General features: G+C 45.0%; 1 protein-coding gene across 1 annotated transcript in view; it reads left to right on the forward strand.

Annotated features, from left to right (window-relative positions):
* LOC124000152 (tetratricopeptide repeat protein 28-like) overlaps positions 1-16,483 on the forward strand; it is a gene marked incomplete at its 5' end in the record, with an annotated part of 46,227 nt that overhangs the window by 13,294 nt on the left and 16,450 nt on the right. The window contains 12 exon segments of the mRNA XM_046306331.1: positions 2,800-2,996; positions 3,148-3,301; positions 4,358-4,529; positions 4,666-4,834; positions 5,190-5,350; positions 5,467-5,955; positions 10,616-10,823; positions 10,949-11,029; positions 11,874-11,999; positions 12,746-12,872; positions 13,003-13,112; positions 13,330-13,459. Coding sequence (XP_046162287.1) covers positions 2,800-2,996; positions 3,148-3,301; positions 4,358-4,529; positions 4,666-4,834; positions 5,190-5,350; positions 5,467-5,955; positions 10,616-10,823; positions 10,949-11,029; positions 11,874-11,999; positions 12,746-12,872; positions 13,003-13,112; positions 13,330-13,459 — 2,124 coding nt within the window.

The following is a 16,483-nucleotide window of genomic DNA, read 5'->3' on the forward strand; positions in this document are numbered from 1 at the left end:
GATGAGTAGTCTAGGAATAGATTAGGGAGGCCTAACAGTAAGATACAGTTCCTAATGTGATGAGTAGTCTAGGAATAGATTAGGGAGGACTAACAGTAAGATACAGTTCCTAATGTGATGAGTAGTGTAGGAATAGATTAGGGAGGACTAACAGTAAGATACAGTTCCTAATGTGATGAGTAGTCTAGGAATAGATTTGGTAGGCCTAACAGTAAGATACAGTTCCTAATGTGATGAGTAGTCTAGGTCTAGGAATAGATTCAGGAGGCCTAACAGTAAGATACAGTTCCTAATGTGATGAGTAGTCTAGGAATAGATTTGGTAGGCCTAACAGTAAGATACAGTTCCTAATGTGATGAGTAGTCTAGGAATAGATTTGGGAGGCCGAACAGTAAGATACAGTTCCTAATGTGATGAGTAGTCTAGGTCTAGGAATAGATTAGGGAGGCCTAACATTAAGATACAGTTCCTAATGTGATGAGTAGTCTAGGAATAGATTAGGGAGGCCTAACAGTAAGATACAGTTCCTAATGTGATGAGTAGTCTAGGAATAGATTTGGTAGGCCTAACAGTAAGATACAGTTCCTAATGTGATGAGTAGTCTAGGAATAGATTAGGGAGGCCTAACAGTAAGATACAGTTCCTAATGTGATGAGTAGTCTAGGTCTAAGAATAGATTAGGGAGGCCTAACAGTAATATACAGTTCCTAATGTGATGAGTAGTCTAGGTCTAAGAATAGATTAGGGAGGCCTAACAGTAAGATACATTTCCTAATGTGATGAGTAGTCTAGGTCTAGGAATAGATTTGGGAGGCCTAACAATAAGATACATTTCCTAATGTGATGAGTAGTCTAGGTCTAGGAATAGATTTGGGAGGCCTAACAATAAGATACAGTTCCTAATGTGATGAGTAGTCTAGGTCTAGGAATAGATTAGGGAGGCCTAACATTAAGATACAGTTCCTAATGTGATGAGTAGTCTAGGAATAGATTAGGGAGGCCTAACAGTAAGATACAGTTCCTAATGTGATGAGTAGTCTAGGAATAGATTTGGTAGGCCTAACAGTAAGATACAGTTCCTAATGTGATGAGTAGTCTAGGAATAGATTAGGGAGGCCTAACAGTAAGATACAGTTCCTAATGTGATGAGTAGTCTAGGTCTAAGAATAGATTAGGGAGGCCTAACAGTAATATACAGTTCCTAATGTGATGAGTAGTCTAGGTCTAGGAATAGATTTGGGAGGCCTAACAATAAGATACAGTTCCTAATGTGATGAGTAGTCTAGGAATAGATTCAGGAGGCCTAACAGTAATATACAGTTCCTAATGTGATGAGTAGTCTAGGTCTAAGAATAGATTAGGGAGGCCTAACAGTAAGATACATTTCCTAATGTGATGAGTAGTCTAGGTCTAGGAATAGATTCAGGAGGCCTAACAATAAGATACAGTTCCTAATGTGATGAGTAGTCTAGGAATAGATTTGGGAGGCCTAACAGTAAGAAACAGTTCCTAATGTGATGAGTAGTCTAGGAATAGATTTGATAGGCCTAACAGTAAGAAACAGTTCCTAATGTGATGAGTAGTCTAGGAATAGATTAGGGAGGCCTAACACTTAGCCTCTACTGCCATGAGTTTGCATGTGTGGAGTGTGTGCCTGAGCATGCAGGCCACCGTTTCTTTGGAGAAGGATGCTACCCAATGGAGGGAGGAGCACAGGACTCCATTGAAGGCCCTACAGGATAAAATGTCTGTCTTCGACAAGACCAAATCCACCGGGGAGAAAATGGTGTATCGCATCAGTGTGCAGGCCCAGCAAACCGAGGCAAGGATAGAAGAGGATTTTGAGTGTTTGCAAATTCTGTAATTGTATTTAGCTAATTTTGAACCTTTTAATTTCTTTCACAAGTCTGTTGAGCTGCAGATCAGAATCTACTCTGTTAAAAGAGAATGGCTGCAGTGCCATTGATTAGTCCAACATTGATAGATCATTCAAGCTTTCAATGTCAAATGTTCCTGGCAGGAAATTCGTTTGAATAAAGATTTTGGGATAAGTTACCAACCATTGATATATTATTGACAGACATGTTTTTGTACATTAGAAAGGCATTGAAAATGTTATGGTACCCTTTGCCTCTTGTTACATCAGGGCTGTGTTCAGGATGAAAGAAAGTTTCTCCACTCAGAATGCCAAGCTAGCTTAGCCCATCTCATGCTCCATTCCATTTTCAACTGACCCTCTAGCCTACAAACACACACACACACACACACACACACACACACACACACACACACACACACACACACACACACACACACACACACACACACACACACACACACACACACACACACACACACACACACACACACACACACACACACATACTGGATCAGACGGAGAGACATCAGGTCCATGTATTAATGATCCATCTGCTGTCTCGACACCCCCTACCTCTCTCTTTCTCTTCCATATGTCTCTCCTCCACCTTTACTCCCTCTTTCATTCCTCCCTCCCTTGTCCTGTTTGATGCAGATACTCTAGCTCTGATGCCCCCCCCAACCCCCACCCCCACACACACACACTCGGACATGGGTGTATTCAGGGATGTGAAACGCTTTGAAAGTTGCAGATAGAAATGAACCAACATGATTCACTGTTAGATGTTCTGTCCTTCTAAACGTGCCCAGCATCTGTGTCAGACGGTTGGCTGTGATCCTAATCGGTCATTCTCATGTCTGATCTCTAATCTCTGCTTAGCCGTCACTCACTTTCGCTCCAATGGACTGCCTCTCTCTCAGGTATAATCCATCAGATGAAGGGGGAGTACGATGCAGCGTTGAAGCTCCACAATGCCCACCTGTGTTTGGTCCAGGAGCTGGGGGACTATGCTGCTCAGGGCAGGGCCTATGGGAACATGGGCAATGCATTCAACGCTCTGGGGATGTACGACCAGGCTGTGCGCTACCACCGGCAGGAGCTGCACATATCACTAGAGGTGAGGATATACACGTGAACACACATACACATGAACGAACACACACACAGAGAGCCCTGGGGATGTACGACCAGGCTGCACGCTATCATAGGTGTCAGATATCACCGAAGGCAGACACACACCTGGTATTGACCTTTCTTTCCTCTCCCAGGTGAATGACCGGCCCTCCCAGGCCTCTACCCATGGTAACCTGGCTGTAGCCTATCAGGCTCTGGGCGCTCACGACCGGGCTCTCCAGCACTACCTGCACCACCTGACTATTGCACGCGAACTACGAGACACACAGAGCACAGCCAGGGCACTAGGTAACAGACAGACAGGTCACGACCAGGGCACTAGGTAACAGACAGACAGAGCACGACCAGGGCACCAGATAACAGACAGGTCACGACCAGGGCACTAGGTAACAGACAGACAGAGCACGACCAGGGCACTAGGTAACAGACAGCCAGAGCACGACCAGGGCACTAGGTAACAAACAGACAGAGCACAACCAGGGCACTAGGTAACAGACAGACAGAGCACGACCAGGGCACTAGGTAACAGACAGACAGAGCACGACCAGGGCACTAGGTAACAGACAGACAGAGCACGACCAGGGCACTAGGTAACCGACAGACAGAGCACGAGGAATACCTAGGATAGGATAAGTAATCCCTCTCACCCCCCCCCCCCTAAGTTTTAGATGCACTATTGTTAAGTGACTGTCCCACTGGATGTCATAAGGTGAATGCACCAATTTGTAAGTCGCTCTGGATAAGAGCGTCTGCTAAATGACTTAAATGTAAATGTAATAGGTAACAGACAGACAGAGCACGACCAGGGCACTAGGTAACACAGACAGAGCACGACCAGGGCACTAGGTAACCGACAGACAGAGCACGACCAGGGCACTAGGTAACAGACAGACAGAGCACGACCAGGGCACTAGGTAACCGACAGACAGAGCACGACCAGGGTAATAGGTAACAGACAGAGCACGACCAGGGCACTAGGTAACACAGACAGAGCACGACCAGGGCACTAGGTAACCGACAGACAGAGCACAACCAGGGTAATAGGTAACAGACAGAGCACGACCAGGGCACTAGGTAACACAGACAGAGCACGACCAGGGCACTAGGTAACACAGACAGGGGGTCAAACCAACAAATGAAGAATTTAAATATACTTTATTGATTCCTAAAGGTAAAGTGTGTGTGTGTGTGTGTGTGTGTGTGTGTGTGTGTGTGTGTGTGTGTGTGTGTGTGTGTGTGTGTGTGTGTGTGTGTGTGTGTGTGTGTGTGTGTGTGTGTGTGTGTGTGTGTGTGTGTGTGTGTGTGTGTGTGTGTGTGTGTGTGTGTGTGTGTGTGTGTGTGTAGGTAACCTGGGTAACTTCCACTGCTGTAGAGGGGAGTATGTCCAGGCGGTTCCCTACTACCAGCAGTACCTGACCCTGTCACCCCAGCTACAGGACCTGGAGGAAGAGGGCAAGGTCTGCCACAACCTGGCCTACACACACTACTGCCTGGGACAGTACAGAGAGGCCGTCAGGTAGCAGACACACTCCATCCATCTGTATGTATAATAATTAAAGATTGTCCTGACCTCTCCAACTAAATACAGAAAGTTGTCGACTTTGAAAAGGAAATGAGGAAGGAAACACACCTTTTCTTCTTTCTCCTAACAGGTATTATGAACAGGACCTGGCCCTGGCTAAAGACCTGGGGGATAAGATGTCCCAGGCTAAAGCCTACTGTAACCTGGGTCTGGCCTACAAAGCCCTGGGGGAATACAACAAGGCTGAGGACTGTCAGAGATACCTGCTGTCCCTGGCTCAGGCTCTCAACAACACACAGGTGCAGATAGTAACTAGCACAACTGGTATTGGTGGAATGGGTCGTTAAGGGGTCAGCATGTGTGCTGGAGGGGACTTGGCAGGGGTGGTGAGATTCTACATTAAAACAATGTGTATGTGCGTGTGTGTCCAGGCTGTGTTCCGTGCCCTGGGGAACCTGGGGGATGTGTGTTTGTGCTGGAGGGGACTTGGCAGGGGCGGTGAGGTTCTACATTAAAACAATGTGTATGTGCGTGTGTGTCCAGGCTGTGTTCCGTGCCCTGGGGAACCTGGGGGATGTGTGTGTGTGTCGGGTTGACGTGGCCGGGGTGGTGAGATTCTACATTAAAACAATGTGTATGTGCGTGTGTGTCCAGGCTGTGTTCCGTGCCCTGGGGAACCTGGGGGATGTGTGTGTGTGTCGGGTTGACGTGGCCGGGGCGGTGAGGTTCTACCAGCAGCAGCTCACCCTGGCTCAGGAGGTCAAAGGCCACAAAATGGAGGCCGACGCATACTCAGCGCTAGGCTCCGCCCACAGGTAGACTCCTAATCCAGTTAGGATTTAAATTAGTATTTTATTTATAAACTTCCCGTATGTTTTCAGATAATATTGACTGAGAAGTAATAGTGGTTTTCCCTTCTTTCCTCCCCCAGACTCCTCCGCCAGTACGACCTGGCGCTGTCCTTCCACCAGCAGGAGCTGTCTGCCCGCACCGCTCTAGACGACCAACAGGGGCAGTGTGGTGCTCTGGGCCGCCTGGCAGCTGTCCACATGGCCCTGACGGACTACGCCACAGCCTTCCAGTGCTACCAGGCCCAGCTCACCCTGGCACAGGGCCTCAGAGACACCCGCGTGGAGGCACAGGTCCAGGGCAACATGGGCATCGCTAAGATGAACATGGGCGTCCTGGAGGAGGCCATTGGGTATTTTGAGCAGCAGTTGGCCATGCTGGAGCAGCTGAGTGGGGCTGAGTGTGTGCTGGACAGAGGCAGGGCCTACGGGAACCTAGCAGACTGTTATGACTCTCTGGGAGACTTTGAGGAAGCTATAAAGTACAGTGAGATGTTTCTAACCGTGGCTCAGAGTCTCAACCATGTTCAGGACCAGGAGAGAGCCTACAGGGGACTGGGCAACGCACACAGGTAAGGGCTGAGACACTCTCTCTGTCTGTCTCTTTATCTCTCTGTCTGTCTCTTTATCTCTCTGTCTGTCTCTTTATCTCTCTGTATGTCTCTTTTACCCCCCTCCCTCTCTCTCAATATTTTCCTCTTTCTTTCTCGCTCACCCTCCTCTGTCTTTATATCTCTTTCTCACCCTCCTCTGTCTTTATATCTCTCTTTCTCACCCTCTTCTGTCTTTATATCTCTTTCTCACCCTCCTCTGTCTTTATATCTCTCTCTCACCCTCCTCTGTCTTTATATCTCTCTCTCCTCTGTCTTTATATCTCCTCTCTCCTCTGTCTTTATATCTCTTCTCTCCTCTGTCTATATCTTTCTCCTCTGTCTTTTTATATGTCTCTCACCGTCCTCTGTCTTTATATCTCTCTCACCCTCCTCTGTCTTTATATATCTCTCTCACCCTCCTCTGTCTTTATATGTCTCTCACCGTCCTCTGTCTTTATATCTCTCTCACCCTCCTCTGTCTTTATATCTCTCTCACACCCTCCTCTGTCTTTATATCTCTCTCTCACCCTCCTCTGTCTTTATATCTCTCTCTCACCCTCCTCTGTCTATATCTTTCTCTCTCACCCTCCTCTGTCTTTATATGTCTCTCACCGTCCTCTGTCTTTATTTCTCTCTCTCTCTCTCCCTCCTCTGTCTTTATATCTCTCTCTCACCCTCGTCTGTCTTTATATCTCTCTCTCTCACCCTCCTCTGTCTTTATATATCTCTCTCACCCTCCTGTCTTTATATCTCTCTCTCACCCTCCTCTGTCTTTATATCCTCTCTCCTCTGTCTTTATATCTCTCTCTCTCACCCTCCTCTGTCTTTATATCTCTTTCTCTCACCCCCTCTGTCTTTATATCTCTCTCACTCATCTGTCTTTATATCTCTCTCTCTCTCACCCTCCTCTGTCTTTATAACTCCATCTCTCACCCTCCTCTGTCTTTATCTCTCTCTCTCTCTCTCTCTCTCTCTCTCTCTCTCTCTCTCTCTCTCTCTCTCTCACCCTCCTCTGTCTTTATATCTCTCTCACCCTCCTCTGTCTTTATATCTCTCTCTCACCCTCCTCTGTCTTTATATATATCTCACTCTCACCCTCCTCTGTCTTTATATCTCTCTCTCACCCTCCTCTGTCTTTATATCTCTCTCTCACCCTCTGTTTTTATATCTCTCTCTCACCCTCCTCTGTCTTTATTTCAAACTCTCTCCCTCCTCTGTCTTTATATCTCTTTCTCTCACCCTCCTCTGTCTTTATATCTCTCTCTCTCTCTCACCCTCCTCTGTCTTTATATATCTCTCTCTCACCCTCCTCTGTCTTTATATCTATCTCTCACCCTCCTCTGTCTTTATATCTCTCTCACCCTCCTCTGTCTTTATATCTCTCTCTCACCCTCCTCTGTCTTTATATCTCTCTCTCACCCTCCTCTGTCTATATCTTTCTCTCTCACCCTCCTCTGTCTTTATATGTCTCTCACCGTCCTCTGTCTTTATATCTCTCTCACCCTCCTCTGTCTTTATATGTCTCTCACCGTCCTCTGTCTTTATATCTCTCTCACCCTCCTCTGTCTTTATATCTCTCTCACACCCTCCTCTGTCTTTATATCTCTCTCTCACCCTCCTCTGTCTTTATATCTCTCTCTCACCCTCCTCTGTCTATATCTTTCTCTCTCACCCTCCTCTGTCTTTATATGTCTCTCACCGTCCTCTGTCTTTATTTCTCTCTCTCTCTCCCTCCTCTGTCTTTATATCTCTCTCTCACCCTCGTCTGTCTTTATATCTCTCTCTCTCACCCTCCTCTGTCTTTATATATCTCTCTCACCCTCCTGTCTTTATATCTCTCTCTCACCCTCCTCTGTCTTTATATCTCTCTCTCACCCTCCTCTGTCTTTATATCTCTCTCTCTCTCACCCTCCTCTGTCTTTATATCTCTCTCTCTCACCCTCCTCTGTCTTTATATCTCTCTCTCACCCTCATCTGTCTTTATATCTCTCTCTCTCTCACCCTCCTCTGTCTTTATAACTCCATCTCTCACCCTCCTCTGTCTTTATCTCTCTCTCTCTCTCTCTCTCTCTCTCTCTCTCTCTCTCTCTCTCTCTCTCTCACCCTCCTCTGTCTTTATATCTCTCTCACCCTCCTCTGTCTTTATATCTCTCTCTCACCCTCCTCTGTCTTTATATATATCTCACTCTCACCCTCCTCTGTCTTTATATCTCTCTCTCACCCTCCTCTGTCTTTATATCTCTCTCTCACCCTCCTCTGTTTTTATATCTCTCTCTCACCCTCCTCTGTCTTTATTTCAAACTCTCACCCTCCTCTGTCTTTATATCTCTCTCTCTCTCTCACCCTCCTCTGTCTTTATATCTCTCTCTCTCACCCTCCTCTGTCTTTATATCTATCTCTCACCCTCCTCTGTCTTTATATCTCTCTCTCACCCTCCTCTGTCTTTATATCTCTTTCTCTCACCCCCCTCTGTCGTTATATCTCTCTCACCCTCATCTGTCTTTATATCTCTCTCTCACCCTCCTCTGTCTTTATATCTCTCTCTCTCACCCTCCTCTGTCTTTATATCTCTCTCTCTCACCCTCCTCTGTCTTTATAACTCTCTCTCACCCTCCTCTGTCTTTATATCTCTCTCTCTCTCACCCTCCTCTGTCTTTATAACTCCATCTCTCACCCTCCTCTGTCTTTATATCTCTCTCTCTCTCACCCTCCTCTGTCTTTATATCTCTCTCACCCTCCTCTGTCTTTATATCTCTCTCTCACCCTCCTCTGTCTTTATATCTCTCTCACCCTCCTCTGTCTTTATATCTCTCTCTCACCCTCCTCTGTCTTTATATATCTCTCTCACCCTCCTCTGTCTTTATATCTCTCTCACCGTCCTCTGTCTTTATTTCTCTCTCTCTCTCCCTCCTCTGTCTTTATATCTCTCTCACCCTCGTCTGTCTTTATATCTCTCTCTCTCTCACCCTCCTCTGTCTTTATATCTCTTTCTCTCACCCTCCTCTGTCTTTATATCTCTCTCTCTCTCACCCTCCTCTGTCTTTATATCTCTCTCTCTCTCACCCTCCTCTGTCTTTATATCTCTCTCTCAGCCTCCTCTGTCTTTATATCTCTCTCACCCTCCTCTGTCTTTATATATCTCTCTCACCCTCCTCTGTCTTTATATCTCTCTCTCTCTCACCCTCCTCTGTCTTTATATCTCTCTCTCAGCCTCCTCTGTCTTTATATCTCTCTCACCCTCCTCTGTCTTTATATATCTCTCTCACCCTCCTCTGTCTTTATATCTCTCTCTCTCTCACCCTCCTCTGTCTTTATATCTCTCTCTCTCTCACCCTCCTCTGTCTTTATATCTCTCTCTCTCTCACCCTCCTCTGTCTTTATATCTCTCTCTCAGCCTCCTCTGTCTTTATATCTCTCTCACCCTCCTCTGTCTTTATATATCTCTCTCACCCTCCTCTGTCTTTATATCTCTCTCTCTCTCACCCTCCTCTGTCTTTATATCTCTCTCTCTCACCCTCCTCTGTCTTTATATCTCTCTCTCAGCCTCCTCTGTCTTTATATCTCTCTCACCCTCCTCTGTCTTTATATATCTCTCTCACCCTCCTCTGTCTTTATATCTCTCTCTCTCACCCTCCTCTGTCTTTATATATCTCTCTCACCCTCCTCTGTCTTTATATCTCTCTCTCACCCTCGTCTCACTTTATATCTCTCTCTCTCACCCTCCTCTGTCTTTATATCTCTCTCTCACCCTCCTCTGTCTTTATTTCTCTCTCTCACCCTCCTCTGTCTTTATATATCTCTCTCTCACCCTCCTCTGTCTTTCTATCTCTCTCTCTCACCCTCCTCTGTCTTTATATCTCTCTCACCCTCCTCTGTCTTTATATATCTCTCTCTCACCCTCCTCTGTCTTTATATCTCTCTCTCTCACCCTCCTCTGTCTTTATATCTCTCTCACCCTCCTCTGTCTTTCTATCTCTCTCTCTCACCCTCCTCTGTCTTTATATCTCTCTCACCCTCCTCTGTCTTTATATCTCTCTCTCTCACCCTCCTCTGTCTTTCTATCTCTCTCTCTCACCCTCCTCTGTCTTTATATCTCTCTCACCCTCCTCTGTCTTTATATCTCTCTCTCTCACCCTCCTCTGTCTTTATATCTCTCTCTCTCACCCTCCTCTGTCTTTATATCTCTCTCTCTCTCACCCTCCTCTCTCTGCTTCTCTGCTGGTCCCTGGTGAGGAAATGACAGAGTGATGATAGGACAAGTCACTTACAGTAGTTAGACAGATAAAGTCACAGCTCAGTGTTAGTTTGCAGACACAGCCTCTTTTACATTTCCTCCCCCAAGGATATCACGTATTATATCTCATACTAGCTAAATTAACATGTCCTGTGGTTATTGCCCAATTTGTTTTCTTGTTTGCCTTCTTAAGTTGCTCATATATCTCTCTGGGAAACTAGATGCCTTTTGATGTTTGGATTTTCAAAGCTGAGTGTTTTATGTTGTGACTCATGAAATGCATTTATGTAAATAATTGGTAGGGCTCGTTCTGAATGCAATAGTGACTCATATGCAGCAAGCAGCAGGTCTACATGAGCAACTGTGAAAAGGGAAATGGGGGTAAACAAAAACAACTCCTCTCAGATCTCTAGGTAGTCTCCAGCAAGCTTTGGTGTGTTTTGAGAAGAGACTGGTGGTGGCCCATGAGCTGGGCGGATTAGGAGGCGGAGGTGGAGGAGGGGGGAAGGCCCAGGCCTATGGGGAGCTGGGAGACCTACACAGCCAGCTGGGAAATTATGAGCAAGCCCTGTCCTGCCTGGAGCATCAGCTCAACATCGCCTGCACCTCAGGGGTAAGACTTCTACCTCCAATGAATGAATGACAAGCAGGGAAGGAGGGGTGACTAACCTTTGGCAGTTACCTGTATGTTATTCATCTATATGCTATCACTATTTATTCTAAACCTGTTCCTCCCAGGACCGAGCACTAGAGGGCGAAGCGAGCGCGGCGCTGGGTGCAGTGTACCAGCTGATGGGGGAGAACGAGGCAGCTCTGCAGGTTGGTGCTGTTATATTCCCCATGCAGTGTTCTACTGTCTGCCTGCCTGTGTCCATCGATCTCTATTATATTCCCCATGCAGTGTTCTACTGTCTGCCTGTCTGTGTCCATCGATCTCTATTATATTCCCCATGCAGTGTTCTACTGTCTGCCTGTCTGTGTCCATCGATCTCTATTATATTCCCCATGCAGTGTTCTACTGTCTGCCTGTCTGTGTCCATCGATCTCTATTATATTCCCCATGCAGTGTTCTACTGTCTGCCTGTCTGTGTCCATCGATCTCTATTATATTCCCCATGCAGTGTTCTACTGTCTGCCTGTCTGTGTCCATCGATCTCTATTATATTCCCCATGCAGTGTTCTACTGTCTGCCTGTCTGTGTCCATCGATCTCTATTATATTCCCCATGCAGTGTTCTACTGTCTGCCTGCCTGTGTCCATCGATCTCTATTATATTCCCCATGCAGTGTTCTACTGTCTGCCTGTCTGTGTCCATCGATCTCTATTATATTCCCCATGCAGTGTTCTACTGTCTGCCTGTCTGTGTCCATCGATCTCTATTATATTCCCCATGCAGTGTTCTACTGTCTGCCTGTATGTGTCCATCGATCTCTATTACATTCCCCATGCAGTGTTCTACTGTCTGCCTGCCTGTGTCCATCAATCTCTATTATATTCCCCATGCAGTGTTCTACTGTCTGCCTGTCTGTGTCCATCAATCTCTATTATATTACCCATGCAGTGTTCTACTGTCTGCCTGCCTGTGTCCATCGATCTCTATTATATTCCCCATGCAGTGTTCTACTGTCTGCCTGTCTGTGTCCATCAATCTCTCTCTCTCTAGTGGCACCAGAGCGCATTAGAGATTGCGGAGGAGACTGGAAGTGGGAGGAGTCAGGGAATGGCCTATGGGAACATGGGACTGACTTATGAGGCGCTGGGAAACTACGAAAAGGCTGTGGACTGTCAGGTAAACACACACTATCACATTATCACATACACTATCACACTATCACACTTTGCCACTATCCCACTACCACACACACTATCACACTATCCCACTATCACACACACTATCACACACACTATCCCACTATCACACTATCCCACATACTATCCCACTATCACACTATCACACTATCACACATACTATCCCACTATCACACTATCACACTATCCCACTATCCCACTTTGCCACTATCACACTATCACACACACTATCACACTATCCCACTATCACACACACTATCACACTATCCCACTATCACACTATCCCACTATCACACTTTCCCACTATCCCACTATCACACACACTATCACACTATCCCACTATCACACACACTATCACACTATCCCACTATCACACACACTATCACACTATCCAACTATCACACTTTCCCACTATCACACTATCACACACACTTTCCCACTATCACACTATCACACACACTATCACACTATCCCTCTATCACACTATCCCACTATCACACTATCCCACTATCCCACTATCACGCACACTATCACACTATCACACTATCCCACTATCACACACACTATCACACTATCCCACTATTACACTTTCCCACTATCACACTATCACACTATCACACTCACTATCCCACTGACACACTATCACACATACTATCACACTATAGTCATGTTCTGTCAGGTAGACGGTTTGAGACTTGACCTTTCTGTCTCTTGTGATGTCATCAGGAGCAGCACCTGAGTGTGGCGGCGCAGAATAATGACCTCACAGCCAAGACACTGGCATATGGCAGCCTGGGGAGGACACACCATGCGCTACAGAACTACACACAGGCTGTCATGTACCTGCAAGAAGGTGAGAGGAGAGAGAGACAACGAGAGAGAGAGAGTGAATGAATGAAGACATGGTTTTTGGAGAAGAGGGTGATTTAATGATGTTTTGAGACTCCCTCTTTCTCTCACTTTCTCTTCTGTCTCTCTCTCAGGTCTGCGTCTAGCGGAGCAGTGTGGGAGGAGAGAGGAGGAGGCTAAGATCCGTCACCGTCTGGGCCTGTCACTGTGGGCCAGCAGCAACCTGGAAGAGGCCCAGCACCAGGTATCAACATAGTTTCAGAATTGAGCTTCTCTTCAGTCCTGCTGACACATGCTGGTGGACTATGGAACTGCAGTCTCTGATTCTAGAGATTTGAGATGACCTGTATTGAAAATAATAACGAATTGCGTATATATCGTGATAGGGCTGCGGCATGGATATGTATTCAGGCGTGAATGCGTGTGTGATGTAGCTGTGTATTCTCTTTCTCTCTCTCCAGCTGTACCGAGCGTCTGCGTTGTTTGAGTCGATTCGTCACGAGGCCCAGCTCAGCTCAGACTACAGACTGTCTCTGTTCGACCTGCAGACGTCATCATACCAGGCTCTCCAGAGGGTCCTCGTCAGCCTGGGTAACACTTTTCTTCCTGTTCTATCTCTCTTGTTATCCATCTCCTTCCCTTTCTCTATGTATCTCTCTTCCTTTCACTCTTTCTCTACTTGTTCCCTTTCTCTATGTATCTCTCTTCCTTTCACTCTTTCTCTACTTGTTCCCTTTCTCTATGTATCTCTCTTCCTTTCACTCTTTCTCTACTTGTTCCCTTTCTCTATGTATCTCTCTTCCTTTCACTCTTTCTCTACTTGTTCCCTTTCTCTATGTATCTCTCTTCCTTTCACTCTTTCTCTACTTGTTCCCTTTCTCTATGTATCTCTCTTCCTTTCACTCGTTCTCTACTTGTTCCCTTTCTCTATGTATCTCTCTTCCTTTCACTCTTTCTCTACTTGTTCCCTTTCTCTGTGTATCTCTCTTCCTTTCACTCTTTCTCTACTTGTTCCCTTTCTCTGTGTATCTCTCTTCCTTTCACTCTTTCTCTACTTGTTCCCTTTCTCTATGTATCTCTCTTCCTTTCACTCTTTCTCTACCTGTTCCCTTTCTCTATGTATCTCTCTTCCTTTCACTCTTTCTCTACCTGTTCCCTTTTTCTATGTATCTCTCTTCCTTTCACTCTTTCTCTATGTATCTCTCTTCCTTTCACTCTTTCTCTACTTGTTCCCTTTCTCTATGTATCTCTCTTCCTTTCACTCTTTCTCTACCTGTTCCCTTTCTCTATGTATCTCTCTTCCTTTCACTCTTTCTCTACTTGTTCCCTTTCTCTATGTATCTCTCTTCCTTTCACTCTTTCTCTATGTATCTCTCTTCCTTTCACTCTTTCTCTATGTATCTCTCTTCCTTTCACTCTTTCTCTATGTATCTCTCTTCCTTTCACTCTTTCTCTATGTATCTCTCTTCCTTTCACTCTTTCTCTATGTATCTCTCTTCCTTTCACTCTTTCTCTATGTATCTCTCTTCCTTTCACTCTTTCTCTACCTGTTCCCTTTCTCTATGTATCTCTCTTCCTTTCACTCTTTCTCTACTTGTTCCCTTTCTCTATGTATCTCTCTTCCTTTCACTCTTTCTCTACTTGTTCCCTTTCTCTATGTATCTCTCTTCCTTTCACTCTTTCTCTACTTGTTCCCTTTCTCTATGTATCTATCTTCCTTTCACTCTTTCTCTACTTGTTCCCTTTCTCTGTATCTCTCTTCCTTTCACTCTTTCTCTATGTATCTCTCTTCCTTTCACTCTTTCTCTATGTATCTCTCTTCCTTTCACTCTTTCTCTACCTGTTCCCTTTCTCTATGTATCTCTCTTCCTTTCACTCTTTCTCTACTTGTTCCCTTTCTCTATGTATCTCTCTTCCTTTCACTCTTTCTCTACCTGTTCCCTTTCTCTATGTATCTCTCTTCCTTTCACTCTTTCTCTACTTGTTCCCTTTCTCTGTATCTCTCTTCCTTTCACTCTTTCTCTATGTATCTCTCTTCCTTTCACTCTTTCTCTATGTATCTCTCTTCCTTTCACTCTTTCTCTATGTATCTCTCTTCCTTTCACTCTTCTCTATGTATCTCTCTTCCTTTCACTCTTTCTCTATGTATCTCTCTTCCTTTCACTCTTTCTCTATGTATCTCTCTTCCTTTCACTCTTTCTCTATGTATCTCTCTTCCTTTCACTCTTTCTCTATGTATCTCTCTTCCTTTCACTCTTTCTCTATGTATCTCTCTTCCTTTCACTCTTTCTCTATGTATCTCTCTTCCTTTCACTCTTTCTCTATGTATCTCTCTTCCTTTCACTCTTTCTCTACTTGTTCCCTTTCTCTGTGTATCTCTCTTCCTTTCACTCTTTCTCTATGTATCTCTCTTCCTTTCACTCTTTCTCTATGTATCTCTCTTCCTTTCACTCTTTCTCTATGTATCTCTCTTCCTTTCACTCTTTCTCTACTTGTTCCCTTTCTCTGTGTATCTCTCTTCCTTTCACTCTTTCTCTATATATCTCTCTTCCTTTCACTCTTTCTCTATGTATCTCTCTTCCTTTCACTCTTTTCCTACTTGTTCCCTTTCTCTGTGTATCTCTCTTCCTTTCACTCTTTCTCTATGTATCTCTCTTCCTTTCACTCTTTCTCTATGTATCTCTCTTCCTTTCACTCTTTCTCTACTTGTTCCCTTTCTCTGTGTATCTCTCTTCCTTTCACTCTTTCTCTATGTATCTCTCTTCCTTTCACTCTTTCTCTATGTATCTCTCTTCCTTTCACTCTTTCTCTATGTATCTCTCTTCCTTTCACTCTTTATCTACTTGTTCCCTTTCTCTATGTATCTCTCTTCCTTTCACTCATTCTCTATGTATCTCTCTTCCTTTCACTCTTTCTCTATGTATCTCTCTTCCTTTCGCTCTTTCTCTATGTATCTCTCTTCCTTTCGCTCTTTCTCTATGTATCTCTCTTCCTTTCGCTCTTTCTCTATGTATCTCTCTTCCTTTCACTCTTTCTCTACCTGTTCCCTTTCTCTATGTATCTCTCTTCCTTTCACTCTTTCTCTACTTGTTCCCTTTCTCTATGTATCTCTCTTCCTTTCACTCTTTCTCTACTTGTTCCCTTTCTCTATGTATCTCTCTTCCTTTCACTCTTTCTCTACTTGTTCCCTTTCTCTATGTATCTCTCTTCCTTTCACTCTTTCTCTACTTGTTCCCTTTCTCTATGTATCTCTCTTCCTTTCACTCTTTCTCTATGTATCTCTCTTCCTTTCACTCTTTCTCTATGTATCTCTCTTCCTTTCACTCTTTCTCTACTTGTTCCCTTTCTCTGTGTATCTCTCTTCCTTTCACTCTTTCTCTATGTATCTCTCTTCCTTTCACTCTTTCTCTATGTATCTCTCTTCCTTTCACTCTTTTCCTACTTGTTCCCTTTCTCTGTGTATCTCTCTTCCTTTCACTCTTTCTCTATGTATCTCTCTTCCTTTCACTCTTTCTCTATGTATCTCTCTTCCTTTCACTCTTTCTCTACTTGTTCCCTTTCTCTGTGTATCTCTCTTCCTTTCACTCTTTCTCTATGTATCTCTCTTCCTTTCAC

Source organism: Oncorhynchus gorbuscha, linkage group LG16 (genome assembly GCF_021184085.1).
Source record: "Oncorhynchus gorbuscha isolate QuinsamMale2020 ecotype Even-year linkage group LG16, OgorEven_v1.0, whole genome shotgun sequence".
Lineage (NCBI taxonomy): Eukaryota > Metazoa > Chordata > Actinopteri > Salmoniformes > Salmonidae > Oncorhynchus > Oncorhynchus gorbuscha.